This window comes from Gavia stellata, chromosome 7, assembly GCF_030936135.1.
Source record: "Gavia stellata isolate bGavSte3 chromosome 7, bGavSte3.hap2, whole genome shotgun sequence".
Classification (NCBI taxonomy): domain Eukaryota; kingdom Metazoa; phylum Chordata; class Aves; order Gaviiformes; family Gaviidae; genus Gavia; species Gavia stellata.
The window spans coordinates 4,041,700-4,060,328 of record NC_082600.1 but is presented as its reverse complement, the minus strand read 5'-3'; the positions used below and the strand labels follow the sequence as shown (position 1 = coordinate 4,060,328).

Here is an 18,629-nt window from a genome sequence, read left to right as displayed (position 1 = left end):
TTTTTAAAAAAAGCAAAGCAGCAATAAGGTAAAATACAAATTTCTTACATCAAAAGGAATGAAATGCGAATAACTCAATGAAATCCGCCTGTGGACTTTGAAATAGGTGGGCACAGCCCCCAGAGTGGTGGGCATCAGCTAGAAATTCTAAGCAAAGTTGCTGGAAGGAGTGTTCTGAACCTGTTTGAATTTGTCTCACTTTGTAGTCCTGGCTAGTGGCTGAAACTTGGAGCAGTCATGCTCTCCCTCCCCTGCCTGCTGCCTGGGGTGCTGTTAGTCACTCAGATGCTGCTCCAGTATCATTCATCACACTGTGGTCCAGGATCCACTGGGTTTCCACAGCCTTTCTGAAAGATGGGAAAATCGACCGGAGAGCTACGGTGATTTTTCATGTGACAGTTGTATATGTTAACAAGGGAGAGGGAATGAAGTCAGTCTGGAAAGGGAACATGATGTCAAATCCACAGTGGAGAGCTAGGACCTTCCAACCCCACCGTCTCTCAGTTACCAGCTACCCCTGGGAATTACTGCATTAAAAAAAGGAGAATTTTCTGATCTATCTTAAGATCAAAATTTCAGACTGTGTTTCATTTTGAAGCTCTGTCGTGCCTATAAACTTTGGTTAAACGCAAACCAAGCTAATTTCTCACATGAGGAGGTCCAGAGGGAATCCACTGTGCTCAGAGGTAAGAACAAAATAAAGTGTCTGGAACCAACCAGAAAACACTTGGGCTGTGTTCACTGAGCCAGCTGACATCTTGTACGCCTGCCTTCTGCTGGAGGGTCCATGTCTGTTAAAGACAGCAGAAAATCTTACTGAGCTCCAAAAACCTTTAGTGCATTTCTCCCTGGTTTTCATCAGCTCAGCTCCAAAATCTTCTTTCTAGTCCACATATTCCACTCTCTGCAGTAGCGGAGCCTGGATTAGTCCCATGATAGGACCTTGGGCAACACGGGGACGATGAGAGGGGTTCATGGAAGGAACCTGCCTGGATCTGGCTGGACCTGTGAGCTCAGACTCTTTCCTGTATAGAAGTTAATTTCCTTCCATGCAAACAAGTCTTGAAGGTTTCCAGACTGCTCTGTGCAGAGCCCGCAAGATTGCTTCTTCCCTCGGGGCACACTCCATCTGCGATCTGGAATGGCATCCGCAGGCTGGGGTAACTCAGCCGCAGATGCCAAGGGAGATGAAGTACGTGATGCTTTCACTGCCTGTAACTTGAGGGGTGTTCGAGCATCATGCAGAATGACCTGAGGGAGCAGAAAACTGGAGCCAGCTGTTCTGGCACCAAACCCAGGCCAGAGTCAGGGAAACCACATTGCTGCTCTTATCAGCCTGCAGACTTATCTGGAATTTCCAATGATTTTCTCACGGCACGAATGCCTGCTCTAACCTGAACCAGCAACGCACCATGTCATTACCATTTCTAGTTAACTGAAACAGAGCAACGAGATGTCCGATGAAATAAAGCCCTGGATTTTTTCCAACACTTAGCGTCAGAACTATGTTAAGAAGTCCTTCAGTGGGGCTGAGCTAAAAGAGGCTTGTCGGAAAAATCATAATTAAAATTTATTGCAAAGAAGTGAATGGTATTACTAGGGCAATGAATGAGCATTTTCCTGGAAATTTGGAGAACTTATGGGAGAGAAATTTGTTTGCTATGCAGAAACGGGAAGCACACTTGGAAGTAAGACTCTGTCCTAAACCGTGCAGCAAATGTTTAAAAATCTACCTGTGTTCTGCAAAGCTCTGGTACCATCGTAGGGCTTGCCAGCATCCATGTAAACCACGTGCAGAAGGCATGCAAAGATGCTACAGGTGCTGCTGAAGCGCATGTTTTCATGAGATGCCTTCTGCTAGAGGGATAAGGGATGATGCTCAGATCCTGCCTCTGAAAACTCCGCAGGAGCTGTAGACCCTTCCTCACTGGCAGTTTTATTCCTTCTTGTTCCCAAATCCTGCAGTGAAGCTGGGCTTGTGCAATTGCCGGCAGCTGTCGTGGAAGGCAGCTGGGATTCCAGCTCGAGGCATGTGCTGCAATGCGTGATCAGGCCCCGTGGGGAATTAAAACAGTGCTCTCAGGGGGGAACTAATTTACTAGGAAATATTTACGTAGCTTCTTTAGAAGGGCTTCGTGGCTGCAGTGGAGCTGGGTGAATTTGGGGGGGTGTTGCACAGAGCTAAGAGAGGGACCGTGGCTGTGAGCTGTTGAGAAACGAAGGCTGGTGCGTGGCTCTGGGTCTGGTACAGTCCCCAAAACATGGAAAAATTTGGAAGTGTGAGAGGAAGAGAAGATCTCATCAGGAATGACCCCGATGAAAGGAGTAAGCCTGGACTCTGCTGAAGGTTATCCTGATATAGGAGAGAATTCCTGCAGCCAGGGATGCTGCAGGGCAGCACTTCAACGTGGGCTTGCGTCTCAAGTGGGGGGTTAAAGTTAAATGCCTGTAGAACTGCTCTCCTGAGGAAGTTTGGATGTGAGCCTGCTCTTTCCGTGTCAGGCTGTGTCCTTCAGTGCCTTATGGCACAGGGCAGGCTGATGGTCTGCCCCGTGGCCTTTTCTCCAGTAGCTGGGAGACGGACAATTTCACAAGGGGTTTGTTGGTGAAGTTCTCAATGATCCTTATCAGCCGGTCCGATGGGTTGCTTTTCTTTCGCCACTGATAAAATCAAGCCACCAAAGAGCTGGAAACCAACATCAAACCCATCCAATGGTGGTTTCACTATATCACAAGATGAACCGGCCAAGCTGTGTCACCAGCTTTGTTGTATGTGTGTTGTTTCCTGCAATGTCTGAATCCTCAAAGAGCCTCTCCTTTAAGGATCTAAGCTTCCAATTGGAAAGGAAAATAGTATAAAGGAGAGTCTGTGGTCCCTGTGGTTCCAGGAAAACACAATGGAAAACATAGCTTTGAGCGTAGCTGGAAAGCAGGAGGGAAAGAACCCAAAAGTGACCAGTTGTGAGCCAGCCTCAGTCTATTGAAGTCTGAGTCACCGGTCCCAAGAGCTTGGGCTGGCCAGTTGTGATATGACGGTGAACGTTACAAGGAACACTGAGTAGTATCTGAATGAGATCTTATTTAAGATTTAACATGTATCATGGCTGTATCTGAGCTACCTTAACTCGTGGGAAAACCTGACTTCTCCAAAGAGTGTGATTTCTCACTCTCCTTAAGTTGGAAGAGCCTTTTTTGTTGCTTTCAATTGCTCAATACAAAGGGGGAGGGATGGTGGTGTTGAAATCTGTCCCATTTTCACCCTACCTTTGGCAACAGTGCTTTTGATCTCTGATCTAGAACTGTATTTTACAAGCTCACGCACTACGGCTTGCATGTTCTCACAACACTTGCCTCTCCCGTGGAACCAGCTGCCTAAAACTGAGGCTGTTTTATAAGGGCATAAACCAGCTCTGGAGTCAGCTTCATGTCGGGGCTTTGCTCTCAGTCTCTCAGCACGGATAGATTCAGCTGTGGATAAAGAGACCCCCACCCCGGTCCTTTCCTCCCCATCCTCTGCCTGTCTTCACCATCTCCATAAGGCAGCAGCCGCTGCACGTGGGTTTGTGCTGAGCTGCGAGGGCAGAGGTGCTGCCCGCTCTTTGCGGCTGCGCAAAGCGGTGGAGCACGCTGTGTCTGCGAGGCATGGAGCTTTTTGATCCTCCCCATCCTAGCTGGATGCCTGCAACAGACCCTGCCTGCTCCGAGGAACTGGATAAAACCAAAAGACGCTTGGGGGAGAGCTTGGTTTACCTGCTGGGCACTTAGGACTCCTCCGGTTAAGTCATCGGTCATTTCCAAAAGGTCACTGGGATTTATAAGATTTCTGTTTAGATTTATAATTGGTCTCCTGTTTCTAAGAACCCTTAAGGACTTTAAGTCCTTAAGGACATTTCGTTTTCCATCAGTGCCTCTGTCGTGCAGATCCTGAAAACTCGGTGCTGGTGGCTAAAGAGTAAATACTGTTCTCATAATAGGAACTTTCCTTCTGATCCTTTCGGCCGCTGCCAACTCCTCCTCCCATAGCCTGCGGCCATGAGACGCATCCATTTCTCATGAGCCTCTAATCGTAGTTTTGTTCCCAACTGACAGTTTGCTGTGGGAGGGTGTTACGCTTGCAGACAGCGATTTGGTTTCCAGAAGGAAGCTGCCACTTCTCTTTCTATTGTTTATTTTTATCTCTTTGCCTTTTTTACAGCCAGGGAAGCTTTCGAAGAGGCAGGAAACATCTTAAGTGGCCATGTAACGATGGGGATGTATTTTGAAGGTGATGCCTTGGCTTTGTAAGTTGTTTCTCTTTTTCTTTGGTGAGAATTCAAAATGATCTGCATTTAGTGAAAGCCAATGCCTAGAGCAAGTGGCACTGGCCACGCTGAGTGTTTAGCAGCAGCCCCAAACAGCTACAAGTGACTTAGACCTGTAGGGAGATTGGTCAGGACTCAGCCAGAGAGAGAGGGAGGTAGCCCTGGCTCTGCCACTGATTTGCAACCTGTCCATGGTCAACTCATTTAGCCCTGGTGTAATGAACGGCCATCTCCCTTCCTACTGTTCGAGTTCACTCTGGGTGTTTTCAGTCCTCCAGCTGTGACAGCCCCCCGTGCATCTGTTGGGTTCCTCATACAAACGGGACCAAACTTATACGGGGAAAAAAATCAGACTGGAAAAATTATATCCTCTAGCTAGGATCAGTCTGTGAGGAAGAAAAAACAGTTGTGCCCTTCTCTTTCCTTCAGGAAGAAGTGATGAATTGTTACTGGTCTTTCTCTTTCTGCAGTCCCTTCACCTCCTCGTCTCCTCTTCCCTGCCCCGATGCTGCAAAAGCGCCTGTTGAGGTGGGGATGGGGAAGGGGAACGTAAGGGGATTGCTGCAAAGCCAGGGGTGTAAATGTGAGTCTTTGTCTGATGGTGGTCCCCAGTTGCCAAGAGCAACCAAAAGAGAGGCTGCTTGTGACTGCTGGCAGGCTTTCGTGGCTAGCAGTGGCGCGGGCATTGTGTCTGGGTGCTAGAGAAGGGTTTGAAAGTGCTGAAATAAATGTTGCCTTTCATAGAATCATAGAGTCATAGAATCATGGAATGGTTTGGGTTGGAAGGGACCTTAAAGATCATCTAGTTCCAACCCCCCTGCCACGGGCAGGGACACCTTCCACTAGATCAGGCTGCTCAAAGCCCCGTCCAGCCTGGCCTTGAACACTGCCAGGGCTGGGGCATCCACAGCTTCTCTGGGCAACCTGTTCCAGTGCCTCACCACCCTCATGGTGAAGAATTTCTTCCTAATACCTAATCTAAATCTGCCCTCTTTCAGCTTAAAGCCATTACCCCTTGTCCTATCACTACATGCCCTTGTAAGAAGTCCCTCTCCAGCTTTCTTGTAGGGCCCTTCAGGTACTGGGAGGCGGCAATAAGGTCTCCCCAGAGACTTCTCTTCTCCAGGCTGAACAACCCCAACTCTTTCAGCCTGTCCCCATCAGAGAGGTGCTCCAGCCCTCTGATCATCTTTGTGTCCCTCCTCTGGACCCACTCCAACAGGTCCATGTCCTTATGTTGGGGACCCCCGAGCTGGATGCAGTGCTCTGGGGGTCTCACCAAGCGGAGTAGAGGGTCAGAATCCCCTCCCTCGACCTGCTGGCCACGCTGCTCTGGATGCAGCCCAGGATACGGTTGGCCTTCCGGGCTGCGAACGCACTCTGCCAGTTCATGTTGAGCTTCTTGTCAACCAACACCCCCAAGTCCCTCTCCTCAGGGCAGCTCTCTTTCCATGGAGCTGCTTTGGTGTGGACCAGACTGCCTTTCTGCAGCACTGTGAAAGGCGTTAAACCCCTTTGGTCTCATCCAGCATCCTGGTGAGATGTTTGTGGCTGCCAAGGATGGGGAAGAACCATCCTTGAAGAAGAACCTCTATCTTTTCACCAGTTAATCCTACCATGGATCTTTTTTTCTTGAAAGACATGCCCACCCGTTTCCCTCCCTTTGGCAAGAGCAAGACATTACCACCGTTTCCAGACAGAGCTTTGGGGTGGGTGCACCCTCTTTCTGGAGGAGGAGTGCTGGAAGAATACAGCAGCCTTCCTTCTGCAGATACGGTAAAGGCGAAGTCAAGTTCGTCTTGGTCAGTTCCTGATTGGATAAGAGCATCAACTGTGGCCCTAACTTTAAGCCAAATTGGAGCTAATGGGATTTGAGCAGTCCATGCACTTAACCGTGTCATTAAGACTCCCTCCAGCAAGTGGCAACGTGCTTTGGATTAGACTGTGAGAGATGCTTCAATGCCTATAAATGCACCTAGATCCAAGGGGAATCTTCAGCTTGTCCTGGCATCTCATTTCCATCAGGAATTAGCTATCAAGGCAGAGTTAAAAATCCCAGAAGGTCCTTGGCCTGTTTTCCAGGTGTGGGTTTAACAGCCAGTGAGGCAATAGTGAATTATTTTCATTAGTTTCTTACAGATGCGATGCGTTTCTAGCGTGTCTGATGAGACACGGGCATTTTTGCGGTGTGCTCAAAGCACCGGCCGTGGTTGGGTCTTAGAGACAGCGTCAGGCTTGTTCATTGCTGCGGAGGGAGACCACTGGGCGACGGCAGGTAAAGAAGTCACAACCAGCAGCATCAGGGTGAAAAACCTGACCCTCCCTGAGCTAAAAGCCTTTTCTCCCCGAAGGATCCCAGCCCAGCTGATAGAAGGAAAGAAAGCGAAGGACACAGGGTGATCTTACAAAACAAGACACGGAGAGAAAAAGGCTGTGTTCTCTCAGCAATGACACATGAGAGAATACACCTCCATCCTCCTGCTCCAGGCACGGTCTGCAGCCTGCTCCTGCTTACTTGGAATACTTAATGCTGTTTATATTGATATTCATTCTGCCAAGTTTGGATTTTGGCTGTGATTTGTGGGTGAAGCTACTGTAGATGGTCATCTTCTCAACTGTAAGTAGAAAGTAAACACTTACAGGAATTCCTTATGCAAGAGCCAGGCTCACTTCCCTTCTGAAGAAAAGAAAAGCTATTCTTCTGCTAAACCCTCAAGGAGGAAATGTTCATGGCTCCCAGGTCACGGAAAGCTGAGTCCCCTTTTCCCAGAGAAAAAGGTATACAAAATACACAAAGAACGTTGTTAGCAAAACTGTTTGCTCGGCAAACACCTGTTTGGTTGGTAACTAACGAAAAAAAAAAAGCATTAAGGAAGAAATGCTTTGAATTAAGTCATTATTTATTTCTCAAATACTTAGATGCCATAGATTCCTGCCAAGTATTTGTTTGCAGATGTTTTTCATTTAAATGTGAGTCTCATGTTACCCACCGAATGCCCCTGCTATATAAATAGAAAGCTGTCGTAAGCAACAATACAGCCACTCGCTACCAGTAAGATGAGAAGTGATTTCAGGGTAGACTCTAGCTATTAGATGGGGAATTTGTTGGGTTTCTGGCAGTATTTATGAAACTTTCTTATCAAAGGCTGCTGAACAAGTTGATGTATCTAGACATAGGGAGCAAGAACCCTTACCTCCTCTGAGAATTCATCAAGCCAGAGAGTCTCTTTAAGACCTGTGGAAGTTTTGAGAAGTTCAAAATTCCTGAATTTAAAAATCTTCTAGGGTTTTACCATTCTTAATTGATTGCAAATACAGGTTAATTTGAAAAACAACAGAGAGGAAAGTCAAGGACCTTCCCAATAGATCAGAGGATTCCCAGCCGTGACCAGAAGTCCAAAACTCAACTTCCTTGCCAGGCAGAGCTGGGGAGGCTGGGCAGAAAGGGGAAAGCTTAGCTTGGGGCCGGATTTACGAAAATAAATTAAAAAAAGCAGAGGATACTGCAAAATGAAGCTGAAATGGCTCAGATAAATCTAAGAACAGTTTAGCAACAGGATTCGCAACATTTGAAGGCCCCAGGAAAGTCCACGGTCATTCATCACTGCTGCTCTTTATCAAGACATCAGTGCAGATCTTGGGTGCCCCTTAGATATTTGCAGTGGGTCGTTATTTCCAGACAGATAAGTGCTGTGGTGGAGGAAGTGAAAGGCCTACGTATGAGCTGAACATCATGAAAATGTGTTATCTGCAGTTCCCTCCACTTGCTTTGTCATTGATGACCTAAACCACCAAACACTGAGATTTTTAAAACAAATTTGAACAAATCTCCATCCCATTCAGAACTGCTAAAATAAGTGTCCGAACTGAACTTGCTTGAGCCAACCATGGAGAGAAGTGCAATAGGTTGTAACATGACTTTTCTATGAGCTGCCTTTCATTAAAAATAAATAGTTTGTTCTGCAGTAGGCTGAGTCTCTGTTGCATCTTTCTCATACGGGGAAAAAAACCGATGGACCAGCTTACTCTTGAAAAGGCGATCGAAGGCTTTCCACCTCCCCACCTCCGCAACCCAAAATGTCCTTACACCTCGCTCACTTCCCCAGCGATTCTGGTGTCACAGCCTTTGAAAAATTGCCAGCAGCCTTTGAAAAACAAACTACAGACACCCTCAAAAACACTGTTGAGGCATCTGACTTCCTCCGTCGCGCCCTTCCTCTGGGCACTGACATCTGGAGCCTTCAGGACTGAAGTTCCTCAAACTTCCAGAAGATTGCTCTCCCGTCTTGGTGTACCCCGTGCCCTTTCATTGCTCAGACTTCTCCTATTTTTGCTCTTTCCACCTTCTCAGCTTTTCTTCAAATACCCTTGAACGCTCTTACTGGAAGAACATTGGGGAACAAAGGAGGAGCTGGCTTCTCCACCAAGAGTTTATGTGTGCGGGCTGGGTGTGTTGGTCGAACACGGGGCTGGACCTCAGCAAAATTGCCCTTGTCCACCAAGCTAAAAATCAGATCTCCTGGAGCTTATTTTGTGTAGGTTGGTGTCCCTCGGATGGAATCTAAGACCTTCCGTTTGCCTTGGCTTGGGAGGCAGAGTAAAGCGCTGGGTGGGTACTTGCACCACCTAACCTTAGGTGTGAAAATGAAAGGGAAGCACCAGCAAAGAGTTTAGGCGGTGGTGTTTTGGGATTTCCCTATTATTTAGCTGCTGATGTCTTTTTGCAGAAGAAAGCGCTGGTTTTGTGTATGTGTGTATATTTAGCGTCTGGTGCGAGCTGGGTCAGTGCTTGTTTCAGAAGGGGACGAGGGAACACGTCAGCCCCATCCCTCCTCGTTGGCCTAAATAATTGGGACTGTGCAGGGACTGGAGAGGGGACGATGGGGGACATGATGACCAGGGGAGGCAGCTCGGGACCCTTTCTTCTTGCAGGTGCCTGTGCCTCTAACATCCCTGTCCCCACTTTTCACCACGGGGATGCCAGCTCTGCGTGCAGCAGGTACGGTGCGTGCCAAATCCCCCGGCCAGTTCTTGTCACTGTCCCTCTTTTTCAGATCCCGTAAATATGCGGTGTCTCCCCCAGCCCTCCTCCTTGCCAGGAGCAGAAGTCGGGACGTGGAAAGCATCGCTTTGTCCAAACAGACCGCGCAGGACATGGTGCAGATGATCAGATATGAGTTGCTGGGCATTTTTGTAAGTAAAAAAAAAAAAGAAAAAGTGTCCTTTTTCCATTGCGGTCGTTTGCAGCAGCAGTGATTATAGCGTGGCGCTGTGCAAAATAAATGTTCGTTATTTCTATCATGCTGAGTTACGTTTGTTTTTAAAGTTTATGGCTTGGATCAGACAGTCTGGACAGAAATCTGCTGTTGGCTGTGTGGTCTCGTGGGAGGGGACCCTTGCAGTCGATGGCCTGGCTTGTGCTCAGAGTCACAGCCCCGCTGCTGCGGTGGCTTGGCTTCTCGCAGGGTCCGCTCCCTGCCTCTTGCACATGCCTTTAGAAACTGGTTATAGCCACAGCGTGTGGAGCTGGGCTGGGCCAGCCTTGCTTCTGCCTTTGCTGCTCACACCCCCTCGTCTCAGGGTGCACAGCTGCTCATACAGACTTGGCTTGCGATGGGCAGGGTTGGTTGTAGACATCTCCAACGTGCACCAAGATCCCAGCACCCGCGCTTCTTTTCAAGCTGCTTGCATTCAACGTGGACCCTACAGCCTCGCTTAGCCCCTACACCCCTTGCATCAGGACAAGAACTCTAATTTTGTCCTGTTCTTTCCTCCCCATAAACCCCAACTTCTTGTTTTGGTGTCTTGCAGCCAGAAATCACCGTGCCAAATCTGCCCCGCTACTTGCAACTCAGAAAGCCCTTCCTTATCTTGTTCAGCGATGGTGACATCGGTCAAATGGAAAGCAAGGAAATGCTGAAGCTGGCAAAAGGAAGACCCCAGCAAGCATTTGTGGCTTGCTGGTTGAACTTGTGAGTGTGTAAAAACCTCTCTGTTTCTTTCCGTTAGCTCCCTCTTAGCATTTCAGGGCAAGAAAAAACTGGGTCTGCAATTACTCAAAACACTGTCTAGCTGGTAATGTGATTATTTGGTCTGAAGTCATCATGAGTTGGGAGGTCAAATCATTTAGCAATGATTCAGTATGTGTTCTGGGCAGCTGCAAAATTGCATGACAAAGTAAAATTAGTAAATGTTTAATTGATGGCAGAAATAATTTTCAGTAGAGTAAAATGCTCTCAAAGATATTGCGTGGTAGCTTGACCCTGGCTCTGGTGTTATTTGTATTTTTGTCACATGTGGGGGAAAAAAGTAAATTTGCCCTCCCAGAGTGTCTTGGGGTGCTTATTCCAATTAGAGGGAAGCACAACAGGGCAATTACCAATTGTTGATTGAGGGAAAGAAAGTTTTCAGCGGAAGGGACAGCCAGAAGAAGCCCCATAAGGCAAACTTTAAAAATATTCAAGAAACAAAATGAATCCAGGAGCTAAAAAATGGAAAGTTGTAGGAGAGGGGATTTTTTAAATCCTCCCCTCCCTAGTTGTGTTTTCAATTTTTAGCCTCTGTTTGTTTTGCCCAAGCCCAGAGACACCTCACTGTCTTAATCATAACGTGCTTTGAAGTCTGGGAAGCGCCACGCAGCGTGGGCTGAAGTTTAGCTAACGGGGAATGCACATGTTTTCAAAGAGAAGACGATCTGTTTGCCAGTAATGCACAAGAAACGAGAGCCCCTGGAACTTCCCCACCTACACATCTGCCTTTGCTCTCCCTTCCTGAGAAAGAGCTCTGTCCTTTGTCAGAGCAAAAGGGCATTGCTATAAAAGAGGGCAGAATATGGCCATTGGCTCAGAAAGAGTAGCACGGTCCTAGAAAGAGGACCTCATTCCCATGGCGAGAGCCAGCTCAGACCTCGAGCATCACTCAGTCTGAAAATAGTGCCGGAAGGACTCAGCGTCTTCGTGGGCTTGCTGTCCCTCCATCCCGATGTCGTCTTTTGGCTCTCTCTGTGTCACTTGGGGAAGTTGCCATCCCAGCTCCTTGGGCTGTGGGGAAGCACCCAGGAGGTGCCCAAGGGGCTGGACCACCCGAGCACAGCCCTCTGCATCAGCTCCTGCCTTTCCATCCCCTGCGGACTTGCTGCAGCTGCGGGGCGATGGCAGCAGCTGGGCTGGAGGGAGCTGGTAGCTCTCCCTGCAAACATGGGCTGACCATGGCGGGCTGCAGGACGTGTCCCGCTCCTGGCTCACCTGTTCTTAAAAATCACGGAATCCCTAAGGTTGGAAAAAACATGTAAGATCATCAAGTCCAACCACCAACCCAACCCCACCATGCCCACTAAACCATGTCCCGCAGTGCCGTGTCCACACGTTCCTTGAACACCTCCAGTGATGGTGACTCCACCACCTCCCTGGGCAGCCTCTTCCAGTGCTTCACCGCTCTCTCAGTAAAGAAGAACTTATGGTAGAGAACATTTCACACCCTCCTACAGAGTTTGCCCCAGCTCCTCCTGCTATAGCATTTCTTTACACATCTAATCCGCTGTCCGCTCCCTCTCCACTGGACCCCAAAGGCTTGCTTAAGGCATTGAGCTTATAAATAACACGGTGAGCTGCTACAGCTGTCCCATAGGCAAAGCTGTGTGCTTTGCTGGATGTGGCCCGAGGGCTTTGGTGCTTGCTCAGCTCTCCGTCCTCTTGTGCTGCCAAACCGCTGGTGAACAAGTTGAATCTCCTCTTCCCAACAGGAAGAAGACTCCGGTGGGACGCGGGGTCTTGAAGGCGTACTTTGCCACCATGCCTTCGCTGCCTCTTCTCGTCTGGGTGAACCTTCATGCGGGGGGTCAGGTATTCAAGTTCCCATCAGAGCAGTCCATCACTGAAATGAACATCTTGTCTTGGTTGGAGAAGCTGAAAGCAGGACTGGAGATTCCCAGCAGTAAGTGGACATGCGTTTGTAATGTTCCTAAGCACGCACTGTTAGCTCCGGTCTGTTTATGAGAAGATGCTACGTGCAATAAATTGTCTGGCCTGGAATTTAATGATGGAAAAACTAGCTATGCTAGTTTCAGATGGAGAAGTACAAATAGTCCGGCCAGAAGAGAATATCCGCACTCACGAGTTTGCTTCGGGACTGTTTAATGTTCAGAACCAAGCGTGAATAGTTCGGAATCGACATCTCTTCCCCGCGATAATCCCCAAACCTGGCTGTGCTCTCCGGTCGCTGCTAACACAGATTGCTAATGAAAAATCTCCTGACTCCCAGTTGTCAGCATGAGAAATAGCTGCTCTTTAGGCACCTTCCAGCATTTTTTTGGATGGGAGAGAATAAGGAAGCTGGTCTTTGGGACATAGAGGGTTGGCTTGTACAGTGAAGCTTTTCACTGCATCCCTCCTGCCTTGATCAGCCTGCTGAAGCTTTGGAGGAAGGCAGCACAAATGAGCCTTCCTCATGGGTTATGTGTAGCCATGGGATGCTACAGGGATCTTGGGAACTGCCGGCTGCCAGCCTGCTCCAGGCTCCAGAAGGACGATGGGGTGACTCCACTCGATCTTTGCAAATTTTAAAATGAGCCTTTCAAAGCAAGCGTTTCCAAAAGCTGGCACCAGCCTGGTGGGGGAGGATGTGTAGGCTCTTGCCGGAGCTGAAGACACCATTTCTGGCCCAGTAATTGCTGGGAGAACCCCGTGAGCCAGCCGTCCTCCCATGCCTCTTTCCATTGCCACTGCTAAAGGCACCCGGCTGTCACGTAGGTCTCTAGGTGGTAGGGACCTTAGTTTTCAGGGGTGTCAGAGGGGTGAGCAGCTCACTGCACGGCCGAGGGCTGTGCCAGCCGTCAGAGCCTCCTTCGTCAGGCTTTTAAGTGCTACGGACCATGTGATCAGTCTTAAAAGCATAAATTAAAGAGCATCCTCACATAATGGGACCGCTTCCTCCTCATATAGACAGCGGTCTCCCCTCACTCCTAACGGCATCTCAGTAATGCACAGTCATTAACACAGTTCTCCGAGACCCGAATGAAACACCCACCCACTGGTGGACAGACACCCAGCGTGACCTTTGCAGTGGGGGTGTCTGAGGACAGAGGGACCCCCACAACCTTTGGGGAGGGGAGCCTTGGCCAGCTCCAGTAAATCCTAATGCACCCCTTGCTGGGTTAATTTGGGTGGTAGTATTAGTTTTGGAGGAAAGAGGGTGATCTTTAAGAAAAGATCTTTAATTTTGCATTCACGGAAAGGGCAAAAAAAGCCATAATTCCTTTGAAAGGGAAACGTCCGTGGAGTGGGGCCACATAACTCTTAACTTATTAACATGGGACTGTATTTGCTTCTCAGGTACCTTGTCTGAGGAAGACTGGAAACCACCTCTCCCTGCTTACGACTTCCTCCAGATGATGGAGACGGCCGTGCCCGAGCTCCCCCTCCACACCTCGCACCGCCGTGGGGACACGCCAGCACAGCACCCACCCGAAAGCCCAGGAGGGGACACTGCCACCCGGGAGGAGCCGTCCCAGGAGACCAAGGCAGAGAAAGTCGGGTCCCCTGGCAGGGACCTGAGGGGGACAGCCCCGAGGCTGGCGGCAAGGGAGAAGCAGGGCAAGAGACACAGCGAGCTCTGAGCCAAGCATCACCCTGCCCAGGGCAGTGAAAGATGTGGGACGGTGCCCAGAAAACCTTATCACTTTCCCAGCCCTCCTCCCAGCCTTTACACCAAGGAAAGATGTGCTTTTAGCTGTAAATTAACGGTGAAGGGATAAAACAGCCCCTAAGTCTCAGCGTGAGTTCCCTGCTGCAGTGTACTGGTTGTTCTGCGGTGGCTGTGGTTTGTGATGCCAGAAACATGTCCGTACACCCCACACCTTGGCATTCCCGCTGTTGGGATTGCATTTCACAGCAAACAGCAAGAGCAGACCCGCAGGGAGGTTGCTGCGAGGGAGCTCAGCCTGCCCCATAGCTGGGGGAGAGATGGGGTGAGCTCACCGCGCGCTGGAGGCTCGCCCGTGAGACGAACTGCGCTGGAAAAGTCGAATCAGCGCAGTCCTGCTCTATAGTTTCTATATGTCTCACACAGGCGCTTTGGTTGCCCCTGAGCAGGAAGGGGTGAGTGATTCCAGGATAAAAAGCACATTTCTCTCCCCTCCGGGCTGCAGTAGCGGCTCTGCTGATGTGTGTCGGCAAGCCCCGCTCTCGAAAAGCATTTACATCTGCACCGTAACCACGGGAGCTGGGAGGGCAAGCGTGCCACCCTCTCCAGGGCTGCTTAAACTGGCACCCGCTTGTGTTTACACCTGACTTGTGAACCGAATTTGTGAGCGTGTTCATCCTTGGGGGTCAGAGGAGTATCTGGTTTTATTACGAAGGTCAGAGCTCGGGTCATCACAACAGCCATGAATAGCCGGGAGAAAAATCCGCCAGCAAATCCCAAGGGCAGGCAGGTTGGAAGATGGCTTTGCTCAATGCTGGCATTTTCTTGGTTACAAGCCCGGGGGGTTATTTGCAGCCTTGATTTTTCTTAGCTCTCAGTGACAGCAGCGAGGTTGGTGCTTTCTGAGCTGGGGACGGTGCGGGGAGTGAGGTCTGCAGAAAGATCAGTGCTTCGGAAACGAGGGGAGGGAGCTGAAGGACACGGCCGGCAGTGCTGGGGACAGGCTATCCCGATGTGGGATGGAGCTACTTCACATCCGTAGCTAGACAGGGAGACGCAGGACCTGGGGAAGTGGCTTTCCAGCCTCTGCCCATCTCTTGGGGACAGCAAAAGGTCTGTCGTTCCTTGCTGGAGGGCCTGAGCCTTCAGGACAGCGTGGGATGTGGGCCTTGTGTTTGGAGGGATGCTTTTGTCTAATCCCACCCGTGCCATGATGATCTTCCCACCCCTTTCAGTAAACATCTGCTCTCTTCCACAGCACTGCTGAGATGTGCCGGGTGGGTCGGATCCCCCACCTCCTTCTCCTTATGGCTCTGAAGTTATTGGGGAGGGGAAAAATGGATGGTAAGGAATTGCTGAGAGCATTGTAAAGTCTGTATTTCTCGTCCTGCGAGCAGCCCACGTGGTTGGGAGTATTCTGAAATGCCCAGAAATAGACCATTAGTCCTGGGCGCTCCTTGAAGCCCTTAATTGAAACAGACCATTTTTGGACTTAATGACAGGCTTAGAGCCAAAATGTATGTATTTAAAGTAATAAACTGTAGCATGAGGATTGGAGCCTGCCATGTAGCTGATTATTCCCAAGGGAAGTAGGTCAGGGCACAAACAGATGCTCCGTGAGTTCCCGTCATTCCTCTGCTGTATAAGGTCGTTACGCTGCCGGGCTCTACGAGCTGTACGTCGGTCATTTCCCATCCCATCCCTAATGACGCCACTGCTGCCGTTACAGCGTCGCTCTCCCACTTGGTGCAGGTGAAGTGCGATATTTGGGCTTGTCATTGATGTCTTAAATAAATTCTATCTCAAGTACAGTCCATCTGCATCTGTCTTGGGTGCAGCGTGGTGAGTGGAGGGGCTGGCGTCCCGGGCTGGGGTGGCTGCACCCCTATGGGAACGCTCCCCCAGCCCGCCGAGCCCTGCAGCAGAAGGATCCCTTCCTTCAGCAGGGTTTTTGCAAGACGAGGAGCGTTCCCTCAGCCCCGCTTTTCTTGGCCGCGCGTCCTTTTTCGGTCGCAGCCCTTCTCTTGTGCAGCATCGGGGCAGGAGCCTTGTCACTAGGGGTCAGTGCCACTTCTCGGTTATGGCTGCAAAAATCAGAGTGCTGCTTAAATTGATGCTGGAGCCTTGCCACTGAAGTGATGTGGGGTTAGGAACGGCTATCCGATGGGGTCCCGTGGGGATGCTGGTGGCTGAGGGGCTATTTGCACGCAGGGGCAGTGGCTGTGGCAAGCCTGGAGGGCTGGGGAGTCCCGGCTCTACAGGCTTCAGCCCCCACATCAAGAGTAGGATCCACCAGCCCGAGTCTCCCGGCTGGGGTTGGGGGTGCCGGGAGCCCCGAGCCGAGCCCAGCCAGCGGGTCCCTGCGGGTGCCAGCGCAGGCGACTGCAGTGACGCGGGGAAGGGACGTGCTTGTCCGTGTCCCACCTCTGCTAGCGTCAAGCTGGGTTTGCTGGAGCTGCTGAGTATGAGCCCATGCTCATACTGGGTGCGGGTCAGGGTCCTGGACCACACCAGGGTGCATGGGAGTTGGGGGTTTTTTTTAAATACAAAATGTCTTTTTCATTGCATAGCACAAGCTGGCAGTTAGGGAAATCTATCAAGGCATGTATGTGCCAGGATATGTATGTAGAGGGAGAAAATGTTAGGGATATTGGGGAGTTTGATTGTGGTCTGCATCCCACAGCACGTTTATTCGCTGGAGGAACCGCTCCTGCACTACGTCGTTTGTAATAGCTATGGCTCTGGGGACGGAGCGGTGTGGAAAGAAATATTCAGTGGGTGTTCATGGCCTTGAGTGAAGAGCGAGTCGGAGGAAGGAGCGCTCTGGACCCGGGGGGCAGCTGCGAGGGACAGAGTGCATCCCACCCGGCTTGAGGAGCGGGATGCCGTCCTGTCAAGAAGTGGAAGGCAGTCAGCGATCGCCGGGGGACTGCGTGCATATCTACTGCTTCTCTGCATCTCAGCACATACGTGAAGTGTGAAATGAGGCAAGATCACAATGAACGCTGATGCTATCAGCTCCTTTTTCAACCATTTAACACCAAAAGACATGTTTGTTTGGGTAAACCACAGATCTGTCTCCCTAGATGACACTAGTGAGGTGCACGCTGAGCTGAAGAACTGATAGATTTCCTGACTGATACGGTATTGACTATTTACGGCTTCAGACCAAACTGTTCTTTTGATGGTACTTTATGTCAGCGCTACGCCAAAGGTGGACATTTGCATGTACTTCATGCGGTTTGGGAGCCTTTCAGGGGGTGTTGAAATGTCAGTGGTTGATGAGAAGGTAAAATGATGATACACACATAAAAGAAAAAAGGTTTATGCGCTTGTCCCCGAGAGCAAAACAATTTATTGTCCGAAACAACGGGAAATTTTCCATGTGCTGTGGTCTGACTGGTCTTTCGTCGTCCTTGATGAGCCCTGCAGAGCCATCGCCATCGGTTAGGAGGGAGGAAGGCTCGCAGCAGCAGTGTGAGGGAACATTAAGGGTGCCCGTTGTGTTTTCCCTGTTTAAGGAGCTTTTAGAAGAAGGGTTACGGAGGTGCCAGCTGCGTGACTGGGCCAAGGGGTGGTGGATTGAACAGCATGAAAGCCCCGGGGACCCGGCTGCGGGACGGAGGCTCCCATGCCGTCTGCCACCCTCGGGCATTGGGTGCCAGCTGACGCAGGAGCCGGCATGCTCCCACCTACTCCCACCGATGTCTCTGCTGGGTGCTCTCCAAGCCGTGGGACATCGGGAAGCAATCACAGCATTTCTCCCAGCTTTTCAGCCCTTTGAAACAAAATGAGCACGGTGAAATGCAAGTCCTTGTGGTGGAAGGTGAATTTTCCAAATCGGCTGTTCTCAGCCCATCCTGGACCACCGATGGCCGCAGTCCCTCCTGGTAAGCCTCGCTCCGTGGCTAGGCTGTCGTCTGGCTCTGCCGTAGGGATACAGCTGCAGGATGGCGGAAGAGAAGGCTGTAGCAGGGAGGAGGCAGGAGAGGACATTGCCCCCAGGAGGGAGATGCTGCAAGGCAGGAGCAGGGGCACGGGAAGGACACATCTGCCTGTGCGCAGGCAGCTGCCGCGCCAGCGATTTCTGGCAGTGCTGCCAGGATGTGAAGCAGGACAAAGACCTGGTGGGCTGGCTTGTGTCTCCTGGGCTCATCGGTGCCTGGTGCTGCGTGGGGACAGCGGTGTCTGGCAGGGCTGGGGGACAGTGGGGACCAATCTCTCCATCCCATCTGGTGGTTCAGCCTGGCAGAGATGCTTTCCCTGCTGCCACCCAGCAGGGCAGGTTCCCCTCCAGCATGGCTTGGCCGTGATGCCTGCCGCGGGGCACCCAACCGTGCCACGGGGCACCCTCTCCCGCCACGGGGCCCTGCCAGCAGTGACGCAGCCGCAGCCGGGACTGTTTGCCCCGAGTTGCTGGGTGAGGCTGGTCTCCTACGGAGGCTTTCTCGAATTGCCTTGAGCAAGCGGACAGCCAGACCTCAGCCCACCCTTGGGGGCATCCAGTTTTACAAGGGTGATGCAAACCCTCCTGGTACCCTGGGGCTGTGATCCCCGTGCCCTTGGCGTTGCCCAAGGGGATGGGAGAAGGGTCCCATGGCTCGGCAGTGCCTGGGGTGGTCCGTCATTGCCAGCGGGTCCCCCTGCCCGGACCCAAACCGGCTCCCCGAGCCCACACGATGCCCTTGC

At 50.8% G+C, this 18,629-nt stretch overlaps 2 protein-coding genes across 2 annotated transcripts in view; one reads left to right on the top strand and one right to left on the bottom strand.

Moving 5' to 3' along the window:
- TXNDC16 (thioredoxin domain containing 16) overlaps window positions 1-13,973 on the top strand; it is a 33,736-nt gene extending 19,763 nt beyond the window's left edge. Inside the window, exons 15-19 of the mRNA XM_009811212.2 lie at window positions 4,196-4,280; window positions 9,356-9,494; window positions 10,113-10,273; window positions 12,043-12,233; window positions 13,631-13,973. Of these exons, the coding sequence (XP_009809514.2) occupies window positions 4,196-4,280; window positions 9,356-9,494; window positions 10,113-10,273; window positions 12,043-12,233; window positions 13,631-13,914 (860 nt within the window). The 3' untranslated portion in view covers window positions 13,915-13,973. The remainder of the gene's footprint in view (window positions 1-4,195; window positions 4,281-9,355; window positions 9,495-10,112; window positions 10,274-12,042; window positions 12,234-13,630) is intronic.
- The window catches only part of PSMC6 (proteasome 26S subunit, ATPase 6), a 364,454-nt gene that overhangs the window by 80,207 nt on the left and 265,618 nt on the right, over window positions 1-18,629 (bottom strand). The window lies entirely within an intron of this gene.